We start from the raw sequence: 21,600 nt of genomic DNA, 5'->3' as shown, positions 1-21,600 counted from the left end.
ACGACGATTGAAGATGCCAGCAGTGAAATTATTATTAGATTAGATTGTCCGGGTTTTTCAAGGCTTCTCTAAGCGAATCGCGAAGCCCGTCAAAAGTCACAACGCCACAGAATCTCATCGTGCTTCGTTTAGGTGAGTACTACTTACGACTTATGTCTCTCGTAAATTTTAATTAACTAGAGCACTAACAGCGACGAATGCAAACCGACGTGAGCGTAAAATAATAACCCAGTGCGAACACTGACGTCGAGTCGACGCCAGTGGTGTAGAAATCGCGTTCCAACTGTCAGTTTTCGAAAATAATTAAAAGTTTCGGGACTTAATTTTTTTGTATTAAATAAGTTGGCAGTTCTCTCCCATAAAATGTTCAAAGTATTCGGAACGTTGAACGTAGTAATCTAATACAAAAAATAAAGCTCCAAAACTTAATTATTTTCGAAAACTTACGGTTCCCATACAGCACCGAAGCTTTCAGAAACATTTCAGAAAACATTGTTGCAATGTTGCAATGTTTCTGAAAGCTTTGGTGCTGTATGGGATTATATTTACGTTTTACGGTCCGTTTAATTGCGGCGTTTGCTTCATTGCAATTGTGACGTACACAGAGCAGCAGAAAAAATAAGATGTTTTATTCAACGATTAAAAAATCTGTATTTATGAGTTGCTTGATATATTTTTCAAGTTTAATTAGATTCAGATCTATTGCTGGCACAATGTCCGACTTTAGGATTTTTATGTGATTTCCCCACACTTGAAAAGGAACGGAATGCACGGTCGAAACGTTGTGCTTTTAATAACCCAGCGAGAAATGATTCGTCGATCGACGTCGAAATGATGTCGAATTGACGTCAATTCGACGGTGTCGATGTCGATTCGATGTCGTTTCGACGTCGATCGACGAATCATTTCTCACTGGGAAAGAAACATTTTTGCCAGTTACGGCGAATAATTTCTTAACCTTTAATAATGATTTACATCATATTTTATTTATGAGTAATTTATGAGTAATGCGATATTCTAGTCAGAATATCTCATACACGATTGCTCCAATTAACGTCACAACAATATAGTCATGCGATATTGATAATGCTAGGAATCCCAGTGAATATCCTGTTGCGATAACTTGGCGTTACTCGAGTTGATAAGTAATATTGTACTTTCCACATATTCCATCACACACATGTAGGGAGGAGAGGCGGTTATAAATTTCGAACAATTTATTTTCTGACTGATTAAAGCTCAAAGTATCTTGTAAAATTTTAAGACAATAATCAGCAGCGTTTTATTTATTGTTCACACATCTATTTCTCTTGAACATTATAATATTGGTGTGGCATCAATGTGGAGCTTATCAATCGTACTTCCCTACCCGCGTGGGCGTGACCTGTGTGAGCAGCAATTTCTTATCATTTAATATAAATAAGCCCATCCGCCGTTATTTGTCATTTGGTCCGGACATTTACATTGCCAGCGTAATAGAATAGCAATCATGTTGCGGTACACGTTGGTGGTACTTTTTTACACAATAACGTATTGCATGGCGAAGGAAAATACAATCGAGACGGATACAGCGATCAACGGATTGGCAGGTAAATTAAGAAGTTAATAATTGTACCTAGCGAGAAATGATTCGTCGAAACGATGTCGAATCTATTGACGAGTCATTTCTCGCTGGGTAATCTATGTATCACTTGCCCAGTCAGCAAAACGTTAGCAGATTGGCATCGGATTGGCAACCGATTCATCAGAAACCCACGTCAAAACCATAGCCACCTGTCTCCGTATTTGGCTTTTGTTTTGACAACAGAATCTGTAAAACACTTATACGCTGTCAACAGATCGTTGACAGAAACCAAGCAGGTCCAGTTACATATGTGAGCAGATTTTGTTGTATTTCTACTGACATGCTGGCAACATGTCGAATATATCAGTTTCTGTATGCAATCTGCAATCTTTCTGCCTTCAAACTTTTTGTAGTGGGCATTTGACGAAATCTATTGTAATAGATTTGGCTATCTGGATGGTAATTTACTTGAGAGTCTAGAGAGAGAGAGAGAGAGAGAGAGAAAGAGAGAGAAGAAGAAAGGAAGAACGAAATGTTTATATCATAAAACTGTGTTATGTCTTGAATATTGAATATTTGTATTGCTTTATTTTACATCACACATATTCCACCGTGATCGATGAAAAGATCTCAATTTACAAAGCTTTCTTATCAGGAATAGCTTCAGGCAGGTTAGTGCCAAGCGCGTATGGAAATTTGAACCCGGCGCAGCAAATTATTTACATTTACGGGCCGCATTCATGGAAAACGCAAGACGGTAACAATCTCGTGGAAAAAGCAGGGAGCGATTACCTCATTACACCTGGCATGGGCGCTCATAAACTTCATGCTCGCAAGGTGCCGTGGAACAAGGCTCGTAAAATTTGTATTCAAGAAGGGGGTGAGTTCCTAACAGCGATTTTATTTCGATGACGGCACATCGAAACGCTCTGCCGTTTCTACACTTTTCTACAATTTTTTATGAACAACAACATTTCATCGTGAATCCTCTTTCCTATCATTTATGTAAAGAGTACGACGTTCAAGGTGCAAGAGTGGAACGAGTAAGTCTCGTTCACCCTTTCGCGTCGCTGATTTCCGAATGTTGTTGCCGGTCACAAGCGAATTAAATAAAAGCAACAGTCACGTAACTTTAGTCGGATTAATGTGCATCTGCCTGTCGGTGCAGGTCATTTGGCTATCATTAACTCCAATTCGGAGGAGAAAATGCTGTTGCACATCTTGGAGGAGAACAAAATAGCTCTGGCATGGCTCGGCGTACACGATCTCTATGAAGAGGGCGATTGGAACACGATCACGGACGAACCTCTGGAAGCTACGGGCTACTCAAAGTGGACTTTGAAAATTGCCAACGAGCCTGACAACTACAACGGGAAACAGCATTGCGGAGGCCTTCTGAAAGATGGTGGAATGGACGATCTCGAGTGCAGTTCGGCAGTAGCCTTCTTTTGCGAAATTGCCGCCTGAATTAGCGAATCCCCATAAATCACGCGAACGCGAGATCATAATCAGATGTTGTAACGGTATGCGATTTATCAAAGGTTATAATTAAATACTCATCTGAGATGTGCTATTAAGATCGAATTAACAACGTCGGCAACAATGCAAGCATGTTTTCAAGACTAATGGTGTCTACAGATTAATATCGCAATAAAGATGCGATTGCAGGTCATAAGCTCTATTTTTATACTAACGATTATCTCTATGGATGCTGAATGGTGCCGTGGAACATGCGCAAAATATATTAAGAAATGATATAAGACTATTATCTTCTTACAAAATACAAGAATGTTGATTCTTCAGAAATAAAGAAATAATATGTGCCTTTACTTTACTCTCTAAGAGCCAATCAGTGAATTATCACTGAAAAACAGTGGATAGTCACTGATTTACAGTTATAAGTGTGCATGTATCTACAGTAATAAGTAGGGGTGTATTTTCGGGGAGGTAGGCACTAAGATGCGCCACTTGTTAATTTTCGGCGAGAAAAAGTAACGGGCTAGGACTAGATCAAAATTCGAACCTGGGACTTTCCGCTTGCCGGGCAAATGCTCTTCCAACTGAGCTATCCATTGAGCCCCCACTGCAATTTTCAGTAGTATACTCGTAACTGCAAATCAGTGACTATTTACTGATTGACTTTTAGAGAGTACAATCGATATAGAACAGGAATGATTGAAAAATAATAGAATATAAAGAGGGAAAGGATCATTTTTATTTGTTTCTAGATTACCCTAGCGGAAAAAATTTGTATAAATAGCTACAAAAATTGATTTGAAATAGAAATTTGTAGAAATTTTTATATCTTCGTTGGAACATTAATTTTGTTTGTAAAAATATCTACGAAGCAGTACCACAAATTACAATGTTCTCAAATAAAAAAATTATTGCAAGTAGTATTTTATGAAATTGTACAATTTTGTAAAAATTAGTACAAAACTTTACTAGTTTTAAAAATTTGAGAAACACCAAAATCTTAAAGAATTAAATCATCTGCTTGCTTGTAGAATATTACAAAAATTAACAAAAGTGTTCCAATTCTAGCAGTTTCATGTCGATTTTTATAACACTTTTTAAATTTACGTAGAATTTCTTAGAGTCTGGGCAGTTATATTTTATAGTTTTGCAGAATTATTTCCGGCAGGGTAATTGCAGTAAAATTAACGAAAGACACGAATCGAATGATAACTAGAATCATTTTAAACGTCTCGCCTCCGTTATCGAGAATACCGAAGTGTCGGGAGGGATAGAGAGGGTAGAGATCCATTGCAACTTAAAGGTCAGGGGGCACTGGTACTCTGTGATCCTCCCAACTGTGGATCAGTAAATCACGTATGCAAAAGGTAATACCGATCGCAGAGCTTTCTTCGCCAACTGACGTTCTCCCCATATCGGTTTGCATTCGTCGTGTTTCATGAACGAATCCAACGCCGGTGATCGGCAGACGAGATCGGTGATGCGGTCTCGGGTGAGGTCTCTGCCTCGGAGAGGCCGAGCTTCCTCTTTTCCTCTCGTCCCCGACGAGAGACCATCGTTCGCGTTACGGGCATAGCGCCCGATAGCTACTCTCAAGCCATCCTTATTGATTTTCCTGTGTAGGCGCACGCGCCATCCCGCTCTTGATTTGCGACAAGGGGGGTGCGGCTAGCTGTAACCATGGATCCCAGTGTACTCGCCACCATGGACAAGGACGCACTGAAGAAGCAGATCGAGAACATGAAGTACCAGGCGTCCATGGAACGGTGGCCCCTGTCGAAGAGCATCGCGGCGTAAGTGCATCGCGGTACCACGTCGAATCGTCCTCAGCGTCGTCTTTGTTGCCACCGTCGTCTCTTGCACCCGCTAGTTGCCTCGGCGGTTTTCCTCCCTGCTTGCGTACCATTTGCACACGTCTATGGACACCCGAGGAGACCCCAGCACGCAGGTGTCCCAGAAACCTTGCAATTTCCGCCGACTCTTCATCGGCGAATTTTTTCAAGCACAGGGTTTTCTCGAAAAATTAAAAACCAAATTGGAATTTAATGCCTTTCTTGTGATTCCTTCCTCCTATTATCATCAGATACCGTTGCATTTCAGTCTTAAATTGATTTTCTAAATTCTTATCAAAATTTATTTAAAAAACAAATTGCTTGCGCGTTCGTTTATGTATACATTTAAATTGCCGTTATCTTTTTGCATTAATGTCCAATAATATCGTAACTATTGATGCAGAAGTATCGAACAGCCGCCATTTTTCATTAAAAGTTGCATGTTCTACTTAAACGCACGATTTCTGGGATGTTTATTTAATATGTTTTTTTTTATTTAATACACTGGACTTGAATACTAAACCAAGAAACCAGTTCCGTTTCTTTCTTTTGATCTCTGCCTCACTCCAACGAGATGAATAACTCGTCTTGCACTCGTTTGCTAGATGCAAGTGACTGATGTAGAAAATAAGTACTCACCCTTATTCCTCATTTATTCGTTGATGTACGCCAATAGTACATGGATGTATATGTACGTATTCGTTCTACATGTGTGTTTGTAAAACTTGACTTGTAGATCACTGTAACATATTACACGCGCAAGACGCATCTTTCATTGTTAACACATTTATTCCGATCTCTGAATCACTCTCCAAAAGTCAATCAGTGGATTATCACTGAAAACAGTGATTATTCACTAATTTGCAGTTATGAGTGCACCGCTGAGGCCCGGTCTTTCACTTTTTGATAAACTGTTAACCAGAGTTCAATCGATTCTCTGTCTCTTCTTAGACAATAATATAGGAAAAAAAATAGAGAGTCGACTATCTTCCTTATTAACCAAAAACTGAAAAACCAGGCCTGAAAATTGCAGCGGTATACTTATAACTGTAAATCAATGACTGTTGACTGTTTTCAGTGAAAATCCACCGATTAACTTTTAGAGAGCACTACGCATTTTTAATATAACTTGAGCGCATTCAACAAATAAGAAGCACTATTAGGTTCGCGGCCTCAAGATAGCGCATTTGGTTTTTTACAGCACGGGCGTGTCTATCTGTTGGCTAGATTAAATACTTGGAGTGTTCTCTATGTAGAAGGTATATTGCGCGAAGGCTACCTAACGGTAACAGCCGTAGTTCCTAGTTCCTTAATAATCGACGATGCAATTTTCGCTGGTGCGTAATCGTAGAATGTGCCTTTCCAGACGAATCGGTTCGCGTATAAATCCACGTAATACCGTAATCACAACGTTGTTGTCGTTTAAGGTTCCACAGTGTCTATTTCAGCCTCAGCTGAAGATTAACGTTGTTAAAAATTGAAAACAAATTACTATTTTTCCATTTCTAATGATTAACAATTACTAATGCCCAGGCAGTCTCTTTCTCTTGAAAAAGGAACTGAGGACAAAACTGTGGCAAAAGAGAAAAAATAAAGGGAACGTTAAACAAAACCGTAGCTTGTCTAATAGAAAAAGTGCTTTATTACATGTACGATAGAGAAAACATGGGAGCCAATTGATAAAATTATTTAGAAGTCAAGGGTGTAATTTTTACATTTATCTTAAAACTCTTATTGACTCGAGTCTTAATTGGTATTAGACTTTGGAAGATCATCATTTTTTAGAGATTGCATTAACCAACTTCGGGAATCTCTCCGTTTATAGCCCGGGAAAAAATGGAAAAAAGTCTCATTATACAGGGTGCCCCGAACGTTCCGGCCAGACTTTGAGATTTTATAGGAAATTTAATTCTGAAGGAAAAGTTTCCTATAAACATGGGTCGACAATTAAATGCCCTATAGAGAATACAATTAGATCTCAATAGATAATAGCATTGAATATTTAATAAAAGTGTCAGATCTCTGAAGATCTGATGATTTTAGAACTGGATATAATTAGATATCACATGATTCAGACATATACAATGAGATATTTCCATTTTTCCCGGGAGTCGCGAAATATGAAATTGAGTTTTTCCGTCCCGCGTTGAGCGATTATGCAAACGTGAAGTGTGCATGCACCCCGATCGCGGCGTAGGTGTTCCGGTGTTCCCGATCGCGGTTTTTTTTTTCGCCTCGAAGCGCGCTGCGCTGCGCCTTTTCCCAGATAAGTCATCTCGCGCGCCCATAAATGCAGCCGCGCGGGATTGCCGGCACAGTCAAGGCTGAACTGTGCTCGCAATCAGCGTCTCCGTGTTACGTGGAGGGACAGGATCTCCTTGGACGGCGGTGCGTGTCCGCGTTAATCGCGTTTTCGCGGCGCACGATCACTTTCAGGGAACGCGCCTTTGTATACGCAAATAGGGGAGATGGTACGAGACGGCGCGAGATGAAATCCACGGCCGGCGATTATGATGACTCAATGACCGGCGATGATCGGTGATCTAATTGGGCCGCAGCCGGTCGCGATCGCGGCGATCGTTTCTCACAATCGGCGTAACTTGGCGCTTTCGTCACGCGCAAACGAAAGGAATCGCGCGGAAAGAGATCGCGCGAGGATTATCCCCCGCGTCCGTTGCGGTCCATTCTGCCCCAGCTAATTATATCCCTCGCGTGTCGCGCTCTCGCTAATGATCGAGCCCGGCCGAGTTATTGCGAGATTATGCTCGCCAAGCGCGATCGGCTCTGCGAATTTAACTCACGTTCCGACCGATTTAATGGCGGCGTTAACGACCTTTTACAGATAACGAGCCTATACGGAGAAAGTATTGTGTCATAAATTACATAAAACAAAACAGTACTCGAGTTCAAAATCTCTCCTTTTTACCGCGGCAGGCAAATTGCTCGTTTTAAATTGTATGTTATTATAATATTCAAGTAATTTACAATAATTCTTTTGTGAAGCGATCGGCTTATGTCATAAACGTGCTCCGCTCTTGTACAAAAAAAAGAACATTCTTCCTTCCTGGTTAATTTTATTAATATACTGTTTCAAACATCCTTTCCCTTGATAATTCCTATCATTAGTAATATCAATACTTAAAAATATCGATGCCCGCTGAATACGGTGCCGGACGAGCGAAAGTATATTGGCAACTCGCCGAAAGCATCCCCGGTCACCTGTACACCGCGGGCGTTTCGCAAGATTACGTCAGTATCGCGCTGGACGAAAGGGAGCGGAAGGATCGGGAAGAAGCGGGCGTGGAAGACGTATCGCCGTGTATCGTCGGGGCGCGAGATTAGGTCGATCGGCGAGGGATAAAAGGAGAGAAAAGAGAAGAAAAAAGGGGGCGACGCGCGGAGCGAAGGGGGCGAGGGCGGGTGCCCCGGCGCCTTTCACCGCTCAGAGAAGTCTCGCGAGACCGCGGAAATTTTTTGCTTTCGCGCGCGATACCTCGAAAACCGCCGCGCCGCGAGAAACGGCCGGGTTCGCTGCCACGTCTAAACGCGCCCGGTTCCGCGTCGTTCCGCAAGCGGGACCACGCGCCGGAACTAGAAGATCGGCGCCTACTTCCCGCATGCCCGCTGGATCGTGTCGTCCATTAAGGCCGAATCAGACTAGCAATTGCCGACTCGGACCCAATGAGACTCGATTAAATAGCTGCTCTGCTCTCATTGACTAGAACACAATCGCCAGTCGCCAATCCCAATCCAGTCCGGGTCGACAATTGCTAGTCCGATTCGGCCTTTAGCGATGCGTCCGTACGCCACGGCCGGTTTCCCGCCCGAGTTCACAAGTCGATGAAGAATCTGGTGAATATTATATTGAAATCAAATTGAGACCATGCGCAAATCAATAATCAAGTTGATGTTTAGAAATTTTATTACGATATCTGAGAAAATACTCTGTAGACGTCCACGATCTAGTCATATTTCAATTGATACCATATTGAAGTCGAATCAACATCTCCACCTATCGGCTCGACTTGAATATGATATCTACTAGATATCAACTAAATCATCAATAATAAGTCTACACTAACATGATAGCTTCTATACCTATATCAAATTGATATGTATACAAATCAGTAAAATTCATAAAGCTCTCATGTGGTAAATATGGTTTTCGAAGGAATAAAGACTGAAAAAAAAACTTTTCGCTACCGCAGCTAATCATGGTTTGCTAAAAATATTTTGCTGCCGTAACTATAAATTTCTAAAGCACAGCAAACGGTTTGCCGTCGCACCTAATACAATAGGCACAGTAACAAAATATTTAGCTGTTACAACTAAATATTAGCTGTCCACATTTTACAACTGAAATTTAGTTGCCACATGCAGTTTTTATCTACAGCAAAGTATTATGCAGATATTTTTGCGAAATCATTGAAGAATCAAGTCGTCACCAAATCAAACGGTCCGAAAAATCATGATCGATATCGATTTGATCATCGACCTGTGAACCTGGGCGCTAACGATGCGCTTCCGGTGTTGAAAGAGACAGGTCGAAATTGTCGCGCGCAAAGTATCGATATCCAACCGGAGGCGGCGACGGCGTGATGCGCGCCTCGGTCCCTGAATTTAGGATGACCTCCTTTAAACTCGGCTGAATCCGACGCCTGTTGCATTCATTGGCAATGTGGGTCGTTCTCTTCCGATACTCTTACGTTCGCAACGCGCCGTGAAAACCCTGTTCGCAGCGCTACCAATTATTAATAAGCAATCAAATAGAATTTATAATTTGTAAAATCAATCGAAATTGTACTTTACGAGGGAAAAGAAGAGGCAGTGAGAGGGGGATACTGCAAATCTGGTTTCTTTAGTATTTAACTTCAAAATTGAATCCTCTTTCCCCGTTGTTTCTAATCAGTTTCAAGCAAATTAATCTCGTTAACGCGTACGCGTGTCTCCTTTATATTATAAATTTCGTGACACACAAATATAGTGTCGGCCGCGCGCGAATGTTTAGTGAAACTGGAAATACTGGAATATCTCCCGGGCATTTTTGTCAATGCCCGACAGTTTCACTCGATCTTCGTGCATTAAATTGCGACTTCCATCGTTCGGCAGGCCGTAAAGATAGACACGAAAGTGAGACAAACCGTGAATTCGAGCGTGAAGTGAACAGAATCGCATTCATTTCATTTCTACGACTGATCCGCTCGACGACTCTCATTTGACATCGCGACTCGCGATTGGGAATCGCTCCGATTTCGATGATTGCCGCTCATTATATAAACGACGGCCGCTAAATAATAGACGTCGCAGAAACGCGAATCGATAACATTACGACACGAGTGTTCGGGGAAGGTCGTTCACCCTCACTTAAAAATTGCGCGACGGACGCTGATAAGTGAAAGTCCGCGATTCCCGCATGAACTCTGATAAATCAATGCCGATCAAGCACGAAATGCGATTGTTGTTAGCCGAACGAAATTTTCGTGCGGTCATGGCGAGACGAGAACTCGAGGATACGATACGAGGAAAAATATTCTTTCGCGCGCTCGCTCTCTTGGGAACATTTACTTAACATGAAATTAAAGTTTTTACAAGTAATCTTTCAAATCTAAGAATTTACTTAAAGAAGTCAAAAGCTTACTTAAGAAATTTTACAGTAGTTTTGGGCGTTTAAATTAATTTTTTTTTAGCCAAGTCTGTCCAAGTTCCCGCTAGAGGGCCGCGCGGCATAGCACTTTCTCGTAAGAAGAAAATCGCACGCGGCGTTACAGATTATATCGCATACTTTACACCATTCTTAAAGGTTTCTTTTAAATTCGTAAAGTAAGTTTTCGGTTTAAAGTGTCCAAATTTACTTTTCTTATTTCTTATTTTTCTAAAGTAAAATGTTAAGGTTTTCTAAGGCATATTTTCGCCAAGGGCTATACAATTCACATAAAAAGCCATATGTTTTCGCGATTATGTTTGCGAAAATTTAGAAAAATACTTGGCGTAATAATTAAGACCCAGTTTCACCAACGTCGCTTGCCTTTAAGCTTAATTCACGTTTTGTCTCTTTCTAAGGAAAACAGAAAGAAACGGAGAGCGAAATAAGCTAAAATAAAAATTCCGTGACGTTGGTGCAACCGGGCCTGAGTACGACTATCCTGTGAATTTCTTTACTTGGAACATTTGTCAGTCGTAATCTTATTCGGATTCGAATACGAGAGAAATGATTTTTTTTTCTACGGGCATTTGTTGAAAAATACGCGTAAGTGATTCTTGTGCGTTGACCTCGTCATTCGTGCGCGTAACTGCCGCTGTCACTCAAAATAAATGGCGTATTTGCTCAGGTACGTGCTCCGACACGCCGAAGGCCTAAGCGACAACGTGGAACGTAGGCTCTCGGCCGTCGTTTGTGCGCGATAAAACGCAGTGAAGGGTTAAACGCGCGCGCGCGCGGGGCCGAGCGGCGCTCTTGTGTCCCGCGGGGAAGAATTCCACGGACATTTTGCGCTTGGCGAGCGTCTAAGCGGTAACAAAGTTCGAAAGCTTCGTGCCGTTGCCGCCGCCGCTGCTTGCGCGCGAATTCTCCTTGAACGCAAAATCGGCCGCGCGAGCGAGCCGCGAGAACCGAGTCCCTTTCACCGACTTCCTCGCGAAACGAACGCGCCCCGGCTATCGGCCGCTCTACATGCGGAGGCGCGAAACTTATCGGCGATCTACTAAATCGGAGGTAACGTATCTCGCGGGACATTCTCCAGGAGATTCTGGAAAACGCCGGATTAGGAGCCTCCGGCGAGTTTCGAGCGGTTCGCCGAAATGCGTTCGCCGCGATAAAACGAAATATCCGTCGTCGAGAAAGGCACACACATCGGTAATCTGGTCTGTCTCCGAATGAAAAATATTATTTATGTTGAATTATATTATATTTAGATTACAAATATTGTTATATTTTATTCTTATTGATTTATCACTGCTTTTATATTCGCGGTTTATGCCGAGGGTGACACTTTGCTATTCGAAACGTTCGATAGAAGACATGCATATGTAAATACAGTGCTTATATTTCTTACCACCTAAATTAACTCGTCGTTATTTATTTTGTTTTTACATTAACCCTTTGTAGCACGGTGGTAACCCACGTTACCACCTCAACTTTTTTACTCTTTGGCCATTTAATTTCTAGTTAACGCATTTAGGTCGGGTTTCTTGCATTTTTGGGGTATCTTAGCAATAAAAGAACATAAAAAGAAGTTGAGTAGTCCTTAATATTTATTGTAAAAGTTTTATAAATAAACAAATATGGAAAACAGCAATTTTTTATTTTCTACAAGAATTTTCAACTGGAATTTAGATTCCGTGGGTCCTAATAATATCTAAATAATGTTTCTTAGCATAGTTGAATTATAGTTGAATGATGTTATTCTGTTAAGTTTTGAATTCCGCCATTTTGAATTATGAAAACCTGACATCAGATCTGACAACGGATTCGTAATCAGCGACCCCAAAAACCCTTGCAAAGTTTTACAAAAAATGGTCCAATAGAAAAATGTATGCTTCAAAGGGTTAATTGATAGCGAAATCCGCATTAACGATCGGTTCTCTGGATGTTTATGGATGTTATCACATAACGGGATATACAATTTGCGGTTAACAACTGAAAGGATATTATTTTTTCATATAATTATGAATATTAAATATCAAATCGTATAAATATGACTACGCGATAACACTCTGGAGTTTCCGAAGGAATATTTTATGCCTGAAAGCGAATTGACCGCATCGTCCTTTCCCGCACGTGTATGTTACGAATAAATAAAAGACGCGACTCTCGGCGTGGAGATAAAGGGTCGCGCAATGAGGAATTAATTCCACTAGAACGAATCACAATCGCACGTTTATTGCACCATAGTCTTAGGTAAGCAGTGGGTAAGGAGTAGTAACGCGTGCCGCCAGGTTGCAATTTCAGCATTACGCGAGACTGACGCTCGACTTGACCCTCTTATTCTTCTTCTCGGCAGGATGCGGGAGTACGTGGAAGAGAACGAGAAGAATGACCCACTGATACACGCGCCCGACAAGAAGAACAATCCCTGGGCCGAGAAAGGCAAGTGTATAATCATGTAATCGGGGCCAGTGCGGAGGAAGGGCAACAGAAGAAGAAGGAAGCGTGCATATGCAAACCGAGGGGGAGAGGAGTCGGTCGTTCATCCGCGGCAAAGGGAATCTCAGGCAGAGATCACGGAGGAAGGAGGGAGGAGGAAGAGTAGGAGGAGAGGAACGCGAGAGGAAGAGGAAGAGATGCCGGTGGACGTCCGCTGCGATCCGATCGCGGCTCGCGGATCCACCCGATCGTCGAGGCGCTCGTCGACCGGCGCTGCCGAAATAAAAACGCGGCCGATCCATCGATCGAAGATCGGACTGCAGCAAATCCCGTTTGCCGGACCGTTCCGTTCCTCCGGGACTTCTACGATCGCGCGGCGTGCGGCTCTGCCGGTCAATTCCCGATTCTTCGTCGTCCCACGAGGTGTATCGTTATCCTTCGCTAATCGTGCCACAATCGTTATTCGCAAAGATATCCCGAAGCTGCACCGGTCGGCCCGTTGACACGTACGAAAGGATAGAAACGAGCGGAAGAACAAACAATGATGATCCCGCATAGTCAATCTTATAAAGTAAGGAAGAAGTTAACAAAGTCACTTAAACGTTTCGCACTCGCGAGGCACCAACCGGAGCAGAGACGAGAAGCGAAAAGGGAGAAAACTGAAAAAATTGATCGAATGGACCACTTCCGCCTGGCTCGATCAACGTCGAATTGACCGCCGCATGCCGCACATCTCACTCGCCGATGCACTTGCCGCGTGAAACTCTCTCCACTCACCGATCAACCCATGAACGCAATTTATTCTTAACGTTACGTGTACACATAAATATATATATACACATATATATATATATTGTACGAACATACAGTTATTACTGTAATAATTATTATAATTACTCTTGTATGTATCTCTGCGCGAATTTCTTACGAAAATATATAACATGACCAGCGACTGAAATCCAAATCCCGTTTTCTGCACTCGTTACTCAGGGAAATGCGTGCACGGACGCGACACAAATTCTCGAGCGAGTCTTCAATTTAATGAAATCGTCTAAAGTGCGATCGAAATCGCTACCGCGACATATATGCCATTTGATTCTCTCTCTCTCTCTCCCACTTTTTCTCTTCTTCCTCGCTGTCGTCTGGCTAGTTGCTAGCCGTTTCTACTGACATGATACGTCCGCGAGATTCTAGAACTCGCTACACTCTTGGTTTTAATTTCTATTCATTGAGATACGATGAGATTCTCCGCTACTGATATTTGTGATAATATTTGTGATAAAATCTCTCCGCGTTTAAATTTCTTACTGACGTATAACTTATTAATAAATGACGAGGTATTTTATTGTATTGCTACTTGTATATTCGAATCAGTGAAGTGTAGACTGCGTGAAAAGTTTTTGTTCAATAATTAATTACTGTTACAAAACCACGTCATTACTTCAATTTGCCAAAAGTGTTACAAATTTGTAAGACAACTTGTGTAGAGAACGAATGTATTGTTATTTAAAGGAATTTTTTAGGACAATTCTCATGTATATGAAAGATAAAATGTGATGGCATAATATTGCGAAAATAAAGTCGACTGGAACGCAAGTAAAAACTTATAAACGCATGGAGTGTGATTTAGTAAATTCTGAACGCTTTCTAAGAGAACTTACTTTATTTCTTGTCAGAATTCAGTGCACACATATTGAAATAGAATTGCACATAACTTTTGTTTAATTATAAATAACAAATATGTGTGTGTGTGTGCGTGTGTGTATGTTTGGAGACTTATTTTTTATAAATTTTTAATCAAGTATCCCTGTATAAGTGGACTCTACGTATTAAAGTCCACTAACTACGGTGCGATACTTTTTCAAGCTCGCAGTACAGCGTGTTTTGTCGCTGGTTCCAATTTCGTAATACGATATCCAGAGTAATTTTAAGCAAACTGCACTAAACCGCTCTTGTTTCACACGACACAAAACCTGCAGCGCGAGCGAGAGCTATGTGAACGCGAAACCACGAACAAAACCACGTTCCAAGAGTTATGCACTTTAGAGACGGTACTTGATACGTTCGCGCGCGCGGTTTTGCCCGGTTGCGTTCGGCCGTCTTGAGAGTCGCGCGAGATCGAAATTACCTTATATAAAATCTCATTTAAACGATAGAAGAAGCCTCCAATTTGTTGCGCACCGTAATCGGCGTCAGGTACTTGAAATCAGGGGTTTTCCAGTCACGAGCGTATTGGGTAATCTGCATTGACATGCGGAAAGGAACAGTGGAAGACTATAACGTATAACAAATAAACTTCCCTCCCTCCCGCGGAGAAGTAATTTTCGAAACACGATAGCCGCGTTTATATCATAACCGCGAGCGGCGAGATTCAAGGAAAAAGGGTTAACGACCGTTTCGATAAATTGCAGCGCGCGCTGTCCGAGCAATTTATATTTCACTATAGCGTTAATTATGCAGATACTTACGGATCGTTAGGAACCGCCTGGCGGCGGAGAGAAAGGAACGACGGAGGTATTTTCATACGAGCGAAGTATTAAGATTTTTACGCAAGTGTAAACAGCGAGGACGACCGGGAAGGGAAAGAAAGAAAATGAAAAGCGGGCAAGACCCGCGGGGAGGAATCGCGAGAGTCACTTTCGCCTCTTAAATGAACGAGGTGGTCTAAGAATGGACAGACGGCGTGTTAACGACTGTTAGCGACGCGAATTAGAATCCGTCTTACTTGTCCTCTTCCTGGACGTTAATTCGCGAAATAATTTAACAAAGTCACCGTTCGTTACAGTCGCGAACGTTGTAGCGCGTACAATTAAATTCAGTTTACGCTTGTGAGGTGCCTCGACATAAATGATTACATGTGTCAGATCTTGAAAGAAGATCTGCACAAGCATTACATGCGCCCGTTTGCGTTTAAGGTCTTGAAATATGCGACCAATGATTACGGCCTGTAATATGTAGATTGAGAAAAAAAAGAGAAAGAGCGCTACCTTATTGTACGTTTAAAATGAATCGTTTGTTTGCAAAGCCTGCTTCTGAAGAGCGTCTTCATAAAGAGGGATTATTCAGAAGAAGTGTGTGTGCTCTGGAAGTAATTTGGCTCAGTTCGCCGGCTTCTTTTCTCAGCGAAAGTCTAAAACTTCAGTCTTAATTACACTCTTTTGGAATAGATAATTAAAACGATACGATCAAAGCGGATCAGTAATCAAGAACCTTTCACGGAAGTTCATTAAGCATAAGCTTCTTCCTTATATGATTCATTTACGTATGTATAACGAGTTTTTTTTTTAAAGAAGCTTAAATGCTTTATTATAAGCCGGACAATTTATTAATAATGTATTCGCATTTAATTTAGAAAATAAGACGTGAGAAACAAAATTGATTGAGATTTTCGTCACGTGTTGAAAATGGTCTGGCGTTCAGAATCCATCACTAGAAATTTCCCCATCGTCGTAAGCATCGATCTAAACCGATTTTAGATTATTTACGCTGGTAAGCGCTGCACCATATGGATTATCCGTCACATCGTGCGCAACTGTTGTACGTAGAATAATCACACGATCGCCGTCGACAATTTGCTGGAACATTTCCCCAATTATACCGCAAGTGTTGCGACATTTAACCGATCGATTACGTGTACACCAGTCGCATTATGCAGCCGTTATGCTTTTCATTAAAGTGCAGTTGTGTCGTGCGGTGACGAAGTTCATCGACTTCTAATCGCATTATCCATTATTTTTCGTTCCGCTTCCTCACCGATTAATCGCGCTCCAGATAATCGCGGAAATGTCACGCGTTTTTTCCACATATATTCATATTAGATTTTCATAATGCAATTAATTTTAATTTATATTCACGCAATGGAAAAGACAGACTTTAATGGATACCGGATGTATACCAGTTACATGTATACTTGCTTTAACCAATAATTATGCGAGTAAGCTCTACAAGTTTTATATTATACTTTTATACGATGCTATCTTTAAGACGATCCTCTCACGAGCAGTTTATTTTCCGCAGTGACAAATTATGCTAATTATTATTATATACATACAATTATTAAAAGTAAAAAAGCATATACATACAAACATTATATACGGGGTGTACTAAGACCACCGGATATCCTTTTAATCATAAATTCTTTAGAAAATTTCAAGGACGAAAATTCTATTGTAATACAAAAATGTCGAGGCTATGATAGTTTTTAAATAATAAGTGATTATATTTTACAAATGGCAGACCTGAGATTTCGCGCGCTCAGACACGGCGACATGACGAGTGGTAAAAGTGTTCCTATAAATGTCGCCCCTTTTCATTTAATTCAAGGAAGAATTTGGAACATTTTGTAACTTCAATGTGTTGCAGCTGTCAAAGTGGTCGTTCAATATCAATTTCCATGAAGGTTGTCACTATGCTAAAAAGGGCGACATTTATAGGAACACTTTTATCACTCGTCATGTCGCCGTACCTAAGCGCGCGAAATCTCAGGCATCATTAATTTAAAAGCTATCATAGCCTCGACATTTTTGTGTTAGAATCTCCGTCTTGAAATTTTCTAAAGAATTTATGATTAGAAGGATATCCGGTGGTTTTAGTGCGCCCTGTATACATACAATTAGTCTTATCATGCGAAACAATTGCATAAGTTGCTGAATTACTATTTCTTATGCCATACGCGTGTCTTTCGTAATAATGGTTATAAAATTCCTTCGCGCGCATAAATTAGTAATCTCGTTATCATTAGGTCACACACAGACATCGAACGTATTATCTTAAAACGCTTTTGCCGGCGCCGATCTTTCGCGTCATCCCGCGCGACCGATTTCAGGCTACAGCGCGCGCCATCGCTTACTATACGCAAAATGAAAGGCGGCATTAATTGCCACCGTTGTCACACCAAAAGCGTCAATACACGTCAACGTTTTCGCCGTGGACATTATCGTCGCTTTTGCCGTAACTGCGGTATCTTTGTCATCGCCGCCGCCACCGGCTAGAGGTGCGCTGCAAAATTCTACAGAGTGTGCAAGGAAGAGAGAGTGTACTCTCCGTTCAAGGAAGAAGAGGGAGGTCGGTAAAAAGAGAGAGGTGGAGGGGGAAAGAGAAAGAGAGAGAGGCCGAGAGAGAGGGAGAATGAAAGAGAGAACGGGAAAGAGAGAGAGAGAATGACAGTAGGCTTGTTCGCCACACCAGTCAGTGTTTCCCGAACTGCTGTCAGTGACAGTTCCCCGATCATGCGGCGGCGGATCCTCGATCATTGATCCGTATCAATAATCGAGATCCCCTTTTTTTTCCCTCACCGATCTGCCGGCAATTCTATCGCGTTGTTGAGTTTTCTCTCGGTTTGTACTGTTTTTCCCCACTGATAAGACGCTGCCCGGAGGATCTTTCGTCGGTTCTCTCACGCGGTGCTACAAATCACGGACCGTTGTTGTTGTTGTTTTGAGTAACTGGAGCAAACATGGTGAGCACAATTTTATTACATTTGCCGTTAATCAAGCGCTATATGTAAATACATTTTTATTGTCACATTTACATAACGCAACCCGAAAACGAAATTAAGAAGCGTTAAATTGCAGTATTTTCCTTACAATTAGCAAATTGTGACTGGAAAACTTACTGTTTGTAATCGACAAAAGAATCTATTAAATTTAATTTAAAATGTACCAATTCGGTACAATTTACTAAATAATCATACAATTAAACCGATTATATTAAATTCAATTGTTTTTTGTCGATTAGAGGCAGCATTTCTCTAAATCCTATTTACATACCGATTTGCGCGCAATTAGGTAAGTGACAGTTTCTTGGCTGGCGATCTATCTCGATCGCCCAGATCTGTCAGAGTTCTTCGACGGAGAAAGAGAGAGAGAGAGAGAGAGTCGCCTGTGAACGATTTGCTCCAATTTCGCGATTATCGCGTTCAATAGAGAGCCCATCGAAATCGCAACGAAGAGATATTCGCGGCCGAATGTCCCGTGTCTGACATGTTTTGTCTTTTCCACGCAGCTCCGTTTCCAAGCTGATCTTCTTGTACGACCAAGTCGTTATTACATCACGCGTGGATTTATGCGAGACCACCACTGGAACCGGTCCCGAAAAAAGTTCGTTACGAGTGTAAAATTAAGACGACTGCGATCGCGCTGGCCGGTATCGTTTACCAGGGCGCCGATTTGGCAGATCAATTGGATGTAGTTATGCAATAGTAAGAAACTAAGTGCCATTTGCGTGATTTTTAATTCCGCATTGCAAAGTGATCGTGAAAGCCTGTAATATATTATACAAAAATGAACCAGTTGTTAAAAATAAAATTAAAAAAAACATAACACATGGCATTGTACATGAGTTATAGTTCGGTCAATTATATTTGCGATTACGCGGCATAGAACTTCACTTTTAAATGTTTCGTGAAAATTGCTTTGGCGGAAAAGTTTGTCGAGTTGGTTCCGCATTGTGTAACTACGCCCAATTGTGCGTCTGTCATAGGATACGTTGAAATCGCCGACGATACTTTTGGTGACAAATCTAAGTGAATCTAAATCCAAGTGAACCTGATAACTTTGAAATCGGTGAAAGTGTCGTCGAATGCGCACTACTGATCTGTCATATTCGCCGCGGATACCCAAGTGGTGATTATCATAAAGCAGCCGATAAAACAGCTTATTAAACATCGAGTATACTCGGGCCAGTTTCACAAACGTTAACTGCTAACCAAAGGTTAATTGATTCTCTGTCTCCTCTTAGATAATAAGATAAAAAAGGGACAAGGATTCGACTGGACTCTGGTTAACAGTCAACCGACGTTTGTGAAACTGGCCCTTGGGCTCGGTTTTCCTTTTTCTGGTCAAATATTAACCAGAGGTTAGCCAACTACCTGCCTCTTCTTAGATAACAGTATAGAAAACGTTGGAGAGTCGACTAACCTCTGGTTAACAGTTAACCAGAAAATGGAAAACCGGGCCTAAAACTTTCAAACAGATTGCAACGCTGTGAGAATCTATCGATTTAATCGGTAGTGATGATATAGACACAGCCAATGATTCCGCGACAGGTATCCGCGCGTTCGCATTGAACACGCACACGCAGAAATACACGCGTACACACGCAAAGTCAACACTTTCGGCAGAGAATTGAGAACTTGTTCTGCCCTTCCGGGTTATACTGTCCTCTCACTTTCGTCGTGCGACGACCTCGTCGCATTTTTTTTTCTTTTTGCAACGATATAAATCCTTGCGGAACAGCGGCATCGAAGTCACCGAGTAATCGCGTGACGCCTTATTCGCGCGTGGGCAGACTTTGCTACACGGATATACCGCGACTGGATGAGTAAAAAGTGAATACGTCCTATCGCAACTTTGTTCGTTTCACGTGCAGTTACGTTGTACAGGACGCACCTGTTTGCGCGCAGCGAAAAAAAAACGCAAATCTCCGAGGATCGTAATTGAATCGCACGGAGAACTTTTTCGCTTTTCACTTTTCAACCTCGAGTCATCGTGCAATTAAATCCCCTTCATCGCTCCGAGTTGAATGACTTACGTGACTACGACGTAAGTATTGCGATACGTAACAGTGTGTTTTAAAGAGGAAAAAACCTTTCTTCCCCAAATCCCCTGTACTCCAATAAGCTATGTTAAACGCAAGCAATTATCCCAACATCGCTTCGCAGTTATCGTAGATCGTTACAGATCTAATCGCATTGCAACTTTCTATCTCATCCTGCCACGCCCCGAAATATCGAGTTCATCATATAATGCGAACAATAAGTAAAATTACCGCGGCAGCTTCAAGCGTTTCTTTTTCCAAGAGGATATTTAGCGTTTTATTTACAAGACTGCGACAGAGTGATCGAATATTTGTCAAGTCTCGAGCGTACCTTTTACTCTCTAAAAGTCTATCAGTGGTTTATCACTGGAAACAGATTGATATAATCCAGTGGTATACTTGCAACTGTGAGTCAGTGAGTAGGTATTCACTGTTTTCAGTGATAATACACAGATTGACTGTCAGGCCTGTATTAACAGTCGTTTCTCAATTCACGTCTCAAGGGTGTATCAGGTGAGATACTCGGATTGGAGTTTCATGTCTCGAGATACAGACGGTTCAGTAGCTACATTTTGATTGAAGATCAACTGAAACTGTATTCAGCTGAAAAGGGGGACCAATTATTTTCCGAAACTATTTTCCAAAACTACCTCTGAGAATCTCTATTGAATCGAGACTGCGAACAAATATCAAATTGAGTCTTAAGATTCATTTGTTATGTCTCAAGACTGGTTTTAGCTGAGTTTCTCAGCAGAATCACGACTATAAATACGGGCCTTAGAGAGTATACAGGGTGTTCCAGGAGGAAAGGTCAATATTCTGGGAGGTGATAGCATCGGTCATTTCAAGCAAAAATGTTCGTACAAATATATGTCCCATTCCCCACTGTTTCCGAGGTAGAGCGCATTTTGTTGACGTCCTCGTTCAGATGAGACATGAGCACTGGGAAGCGTTCCACTTTCACGCAACGTATTGAAAACCTTGGAAAACACTTTACGACTCGGAATTCTGCGTGCGCTACACTGAAAAAAAATTTCTGGTTGAATATGGACGAATCAGATAATTCCTTTAGGATTTACCAGAATTCCTTTAGGATTTACCAGAATTCC

General features: G+C 41.6%; 3 protein-coding genes across 3 annotated transcripts in view; all 3 read left to right on the top strand.

Annotated features, from left to right (window-relative positions):
• The first annotated feature begins 60 nt into the window (after positions 1 to 60).
• On the top strand, positions 61 to 13,919 carry LOC105566098 (guanine nucleotide-binding protein subunit gamma-e). Its single transcript, XM_012019829.1, has 3 exons — positions 61 to 132; positions 4,664 to 4,833; positions 12,873 to 13,919. Exons 2-3 carry the CDS (start codon positions 4,721 to 4,723, stop codon positions 12,976 to 12,978), a joined length of 219 nt encoding a protein of 72 aa, XP_011875219.1. The 5' UTR covers positions 61 to 132; positions 4,664 to 4,720; the 3' UTR covers positions 12,979 to 13,919.
• On the top strand, positions 1,309 to 3,370 carry LOC105566097 (hemolymph lipopolysaccharide-binding protein-like). Its single transcript, XM_012019828.1, has 3 exons — positions 1,309 to 1,589; positions 2,220 to 2,444; positions 2,733 to 3,370. The coding sequence occupies exons 1-3, from the start codon at positions 1,490 to 1,492 to the stop codon at positions 3,029 to 3,031; spliced, it is 624 nt and encodes a 207-aa protein (XP_011875218.1). The 5' UTR covers positions 1,309 to 1,489; the 3' UTR covers positions 3,032 to 3,370.
• A 4,231-nt stretch (positions 13,920 to 18,150) lies between the features above and the next one.
• The window catches only part of LOC105566096 (probable chitinase 3), a 34,432-nt gene continuing 30,982 nt past the window's right edge, over positions 18,151 to 21,600 (top strand). Inside the window, exon 1 of the mRNA XM_012019827.1 lies at positions 18,151 to 18,413. Within this exon, the coding sequence (XP_011875217.1) occupies positions 18,411 to 18,413 (3 nt within the window). The 5' untranslated portion in view covers positions 18,151 to 18,410. The remainder of the gene's footprint in view (positions 18,414 to 21,600) is intronic.

This window comes from Vollenhovia emeryi, unplaced genomic scaffold (assembly GCF_000949405.1).
Source record: "Vollenhovia emeryi isolate VEMERY1.0 unplaced genomic scaffold, V.emery_V1.0 DF939147.1, whole genome shotgun sequence".
Classification (NCBI taxonomy): Eukaryota; Metazoa; Arthropoda; class Insecta; order Hymenoptera; family Formicidae; genus Vollenhovia; species Vollenhovia emeryi.
Note: the sequence above shows the minus strand (reverse complement) of the source record. Positions and strands in the feature narration are given on the sequence as shown.

Coding starts and splice junctions, on each gene's coding strand:
- LOC105566097 (XM_012019828.1), top strand. CDS start 1,490: ATGTTGCGGTACACGTTGGTGGTACTTTTTTACACAATAACGTATTGC. Junction 1,590..2,219: donor AGCGATCAACGGATTGGCAG/GTAAATTAAGAA, acceptor CTTTCTTATCAG/GAATAGCTTCAGGCAGGTTA. Junction 2,445..2,732: donor AATTTGTATTCAAGAAGGGG/GTGAGTTCCTAA, acceptor CTGTCGGTGCAG/GTCATTTGGCTATCATTAAC.
- LOC105566098 (XM_012019829.1), top strand. CDS start 4,721: ATGGATCCCAGTGTACTCGCCACCATGGACAAGGACGCACTGAAGAAG. Junction 4,834..12,872: donor CTGTCGAAGAGCATCGCGGC/GTAAGTGCATCG, acceptor TCTTCTCGGCAG/GATGCGGGAGTACGTGGAAG.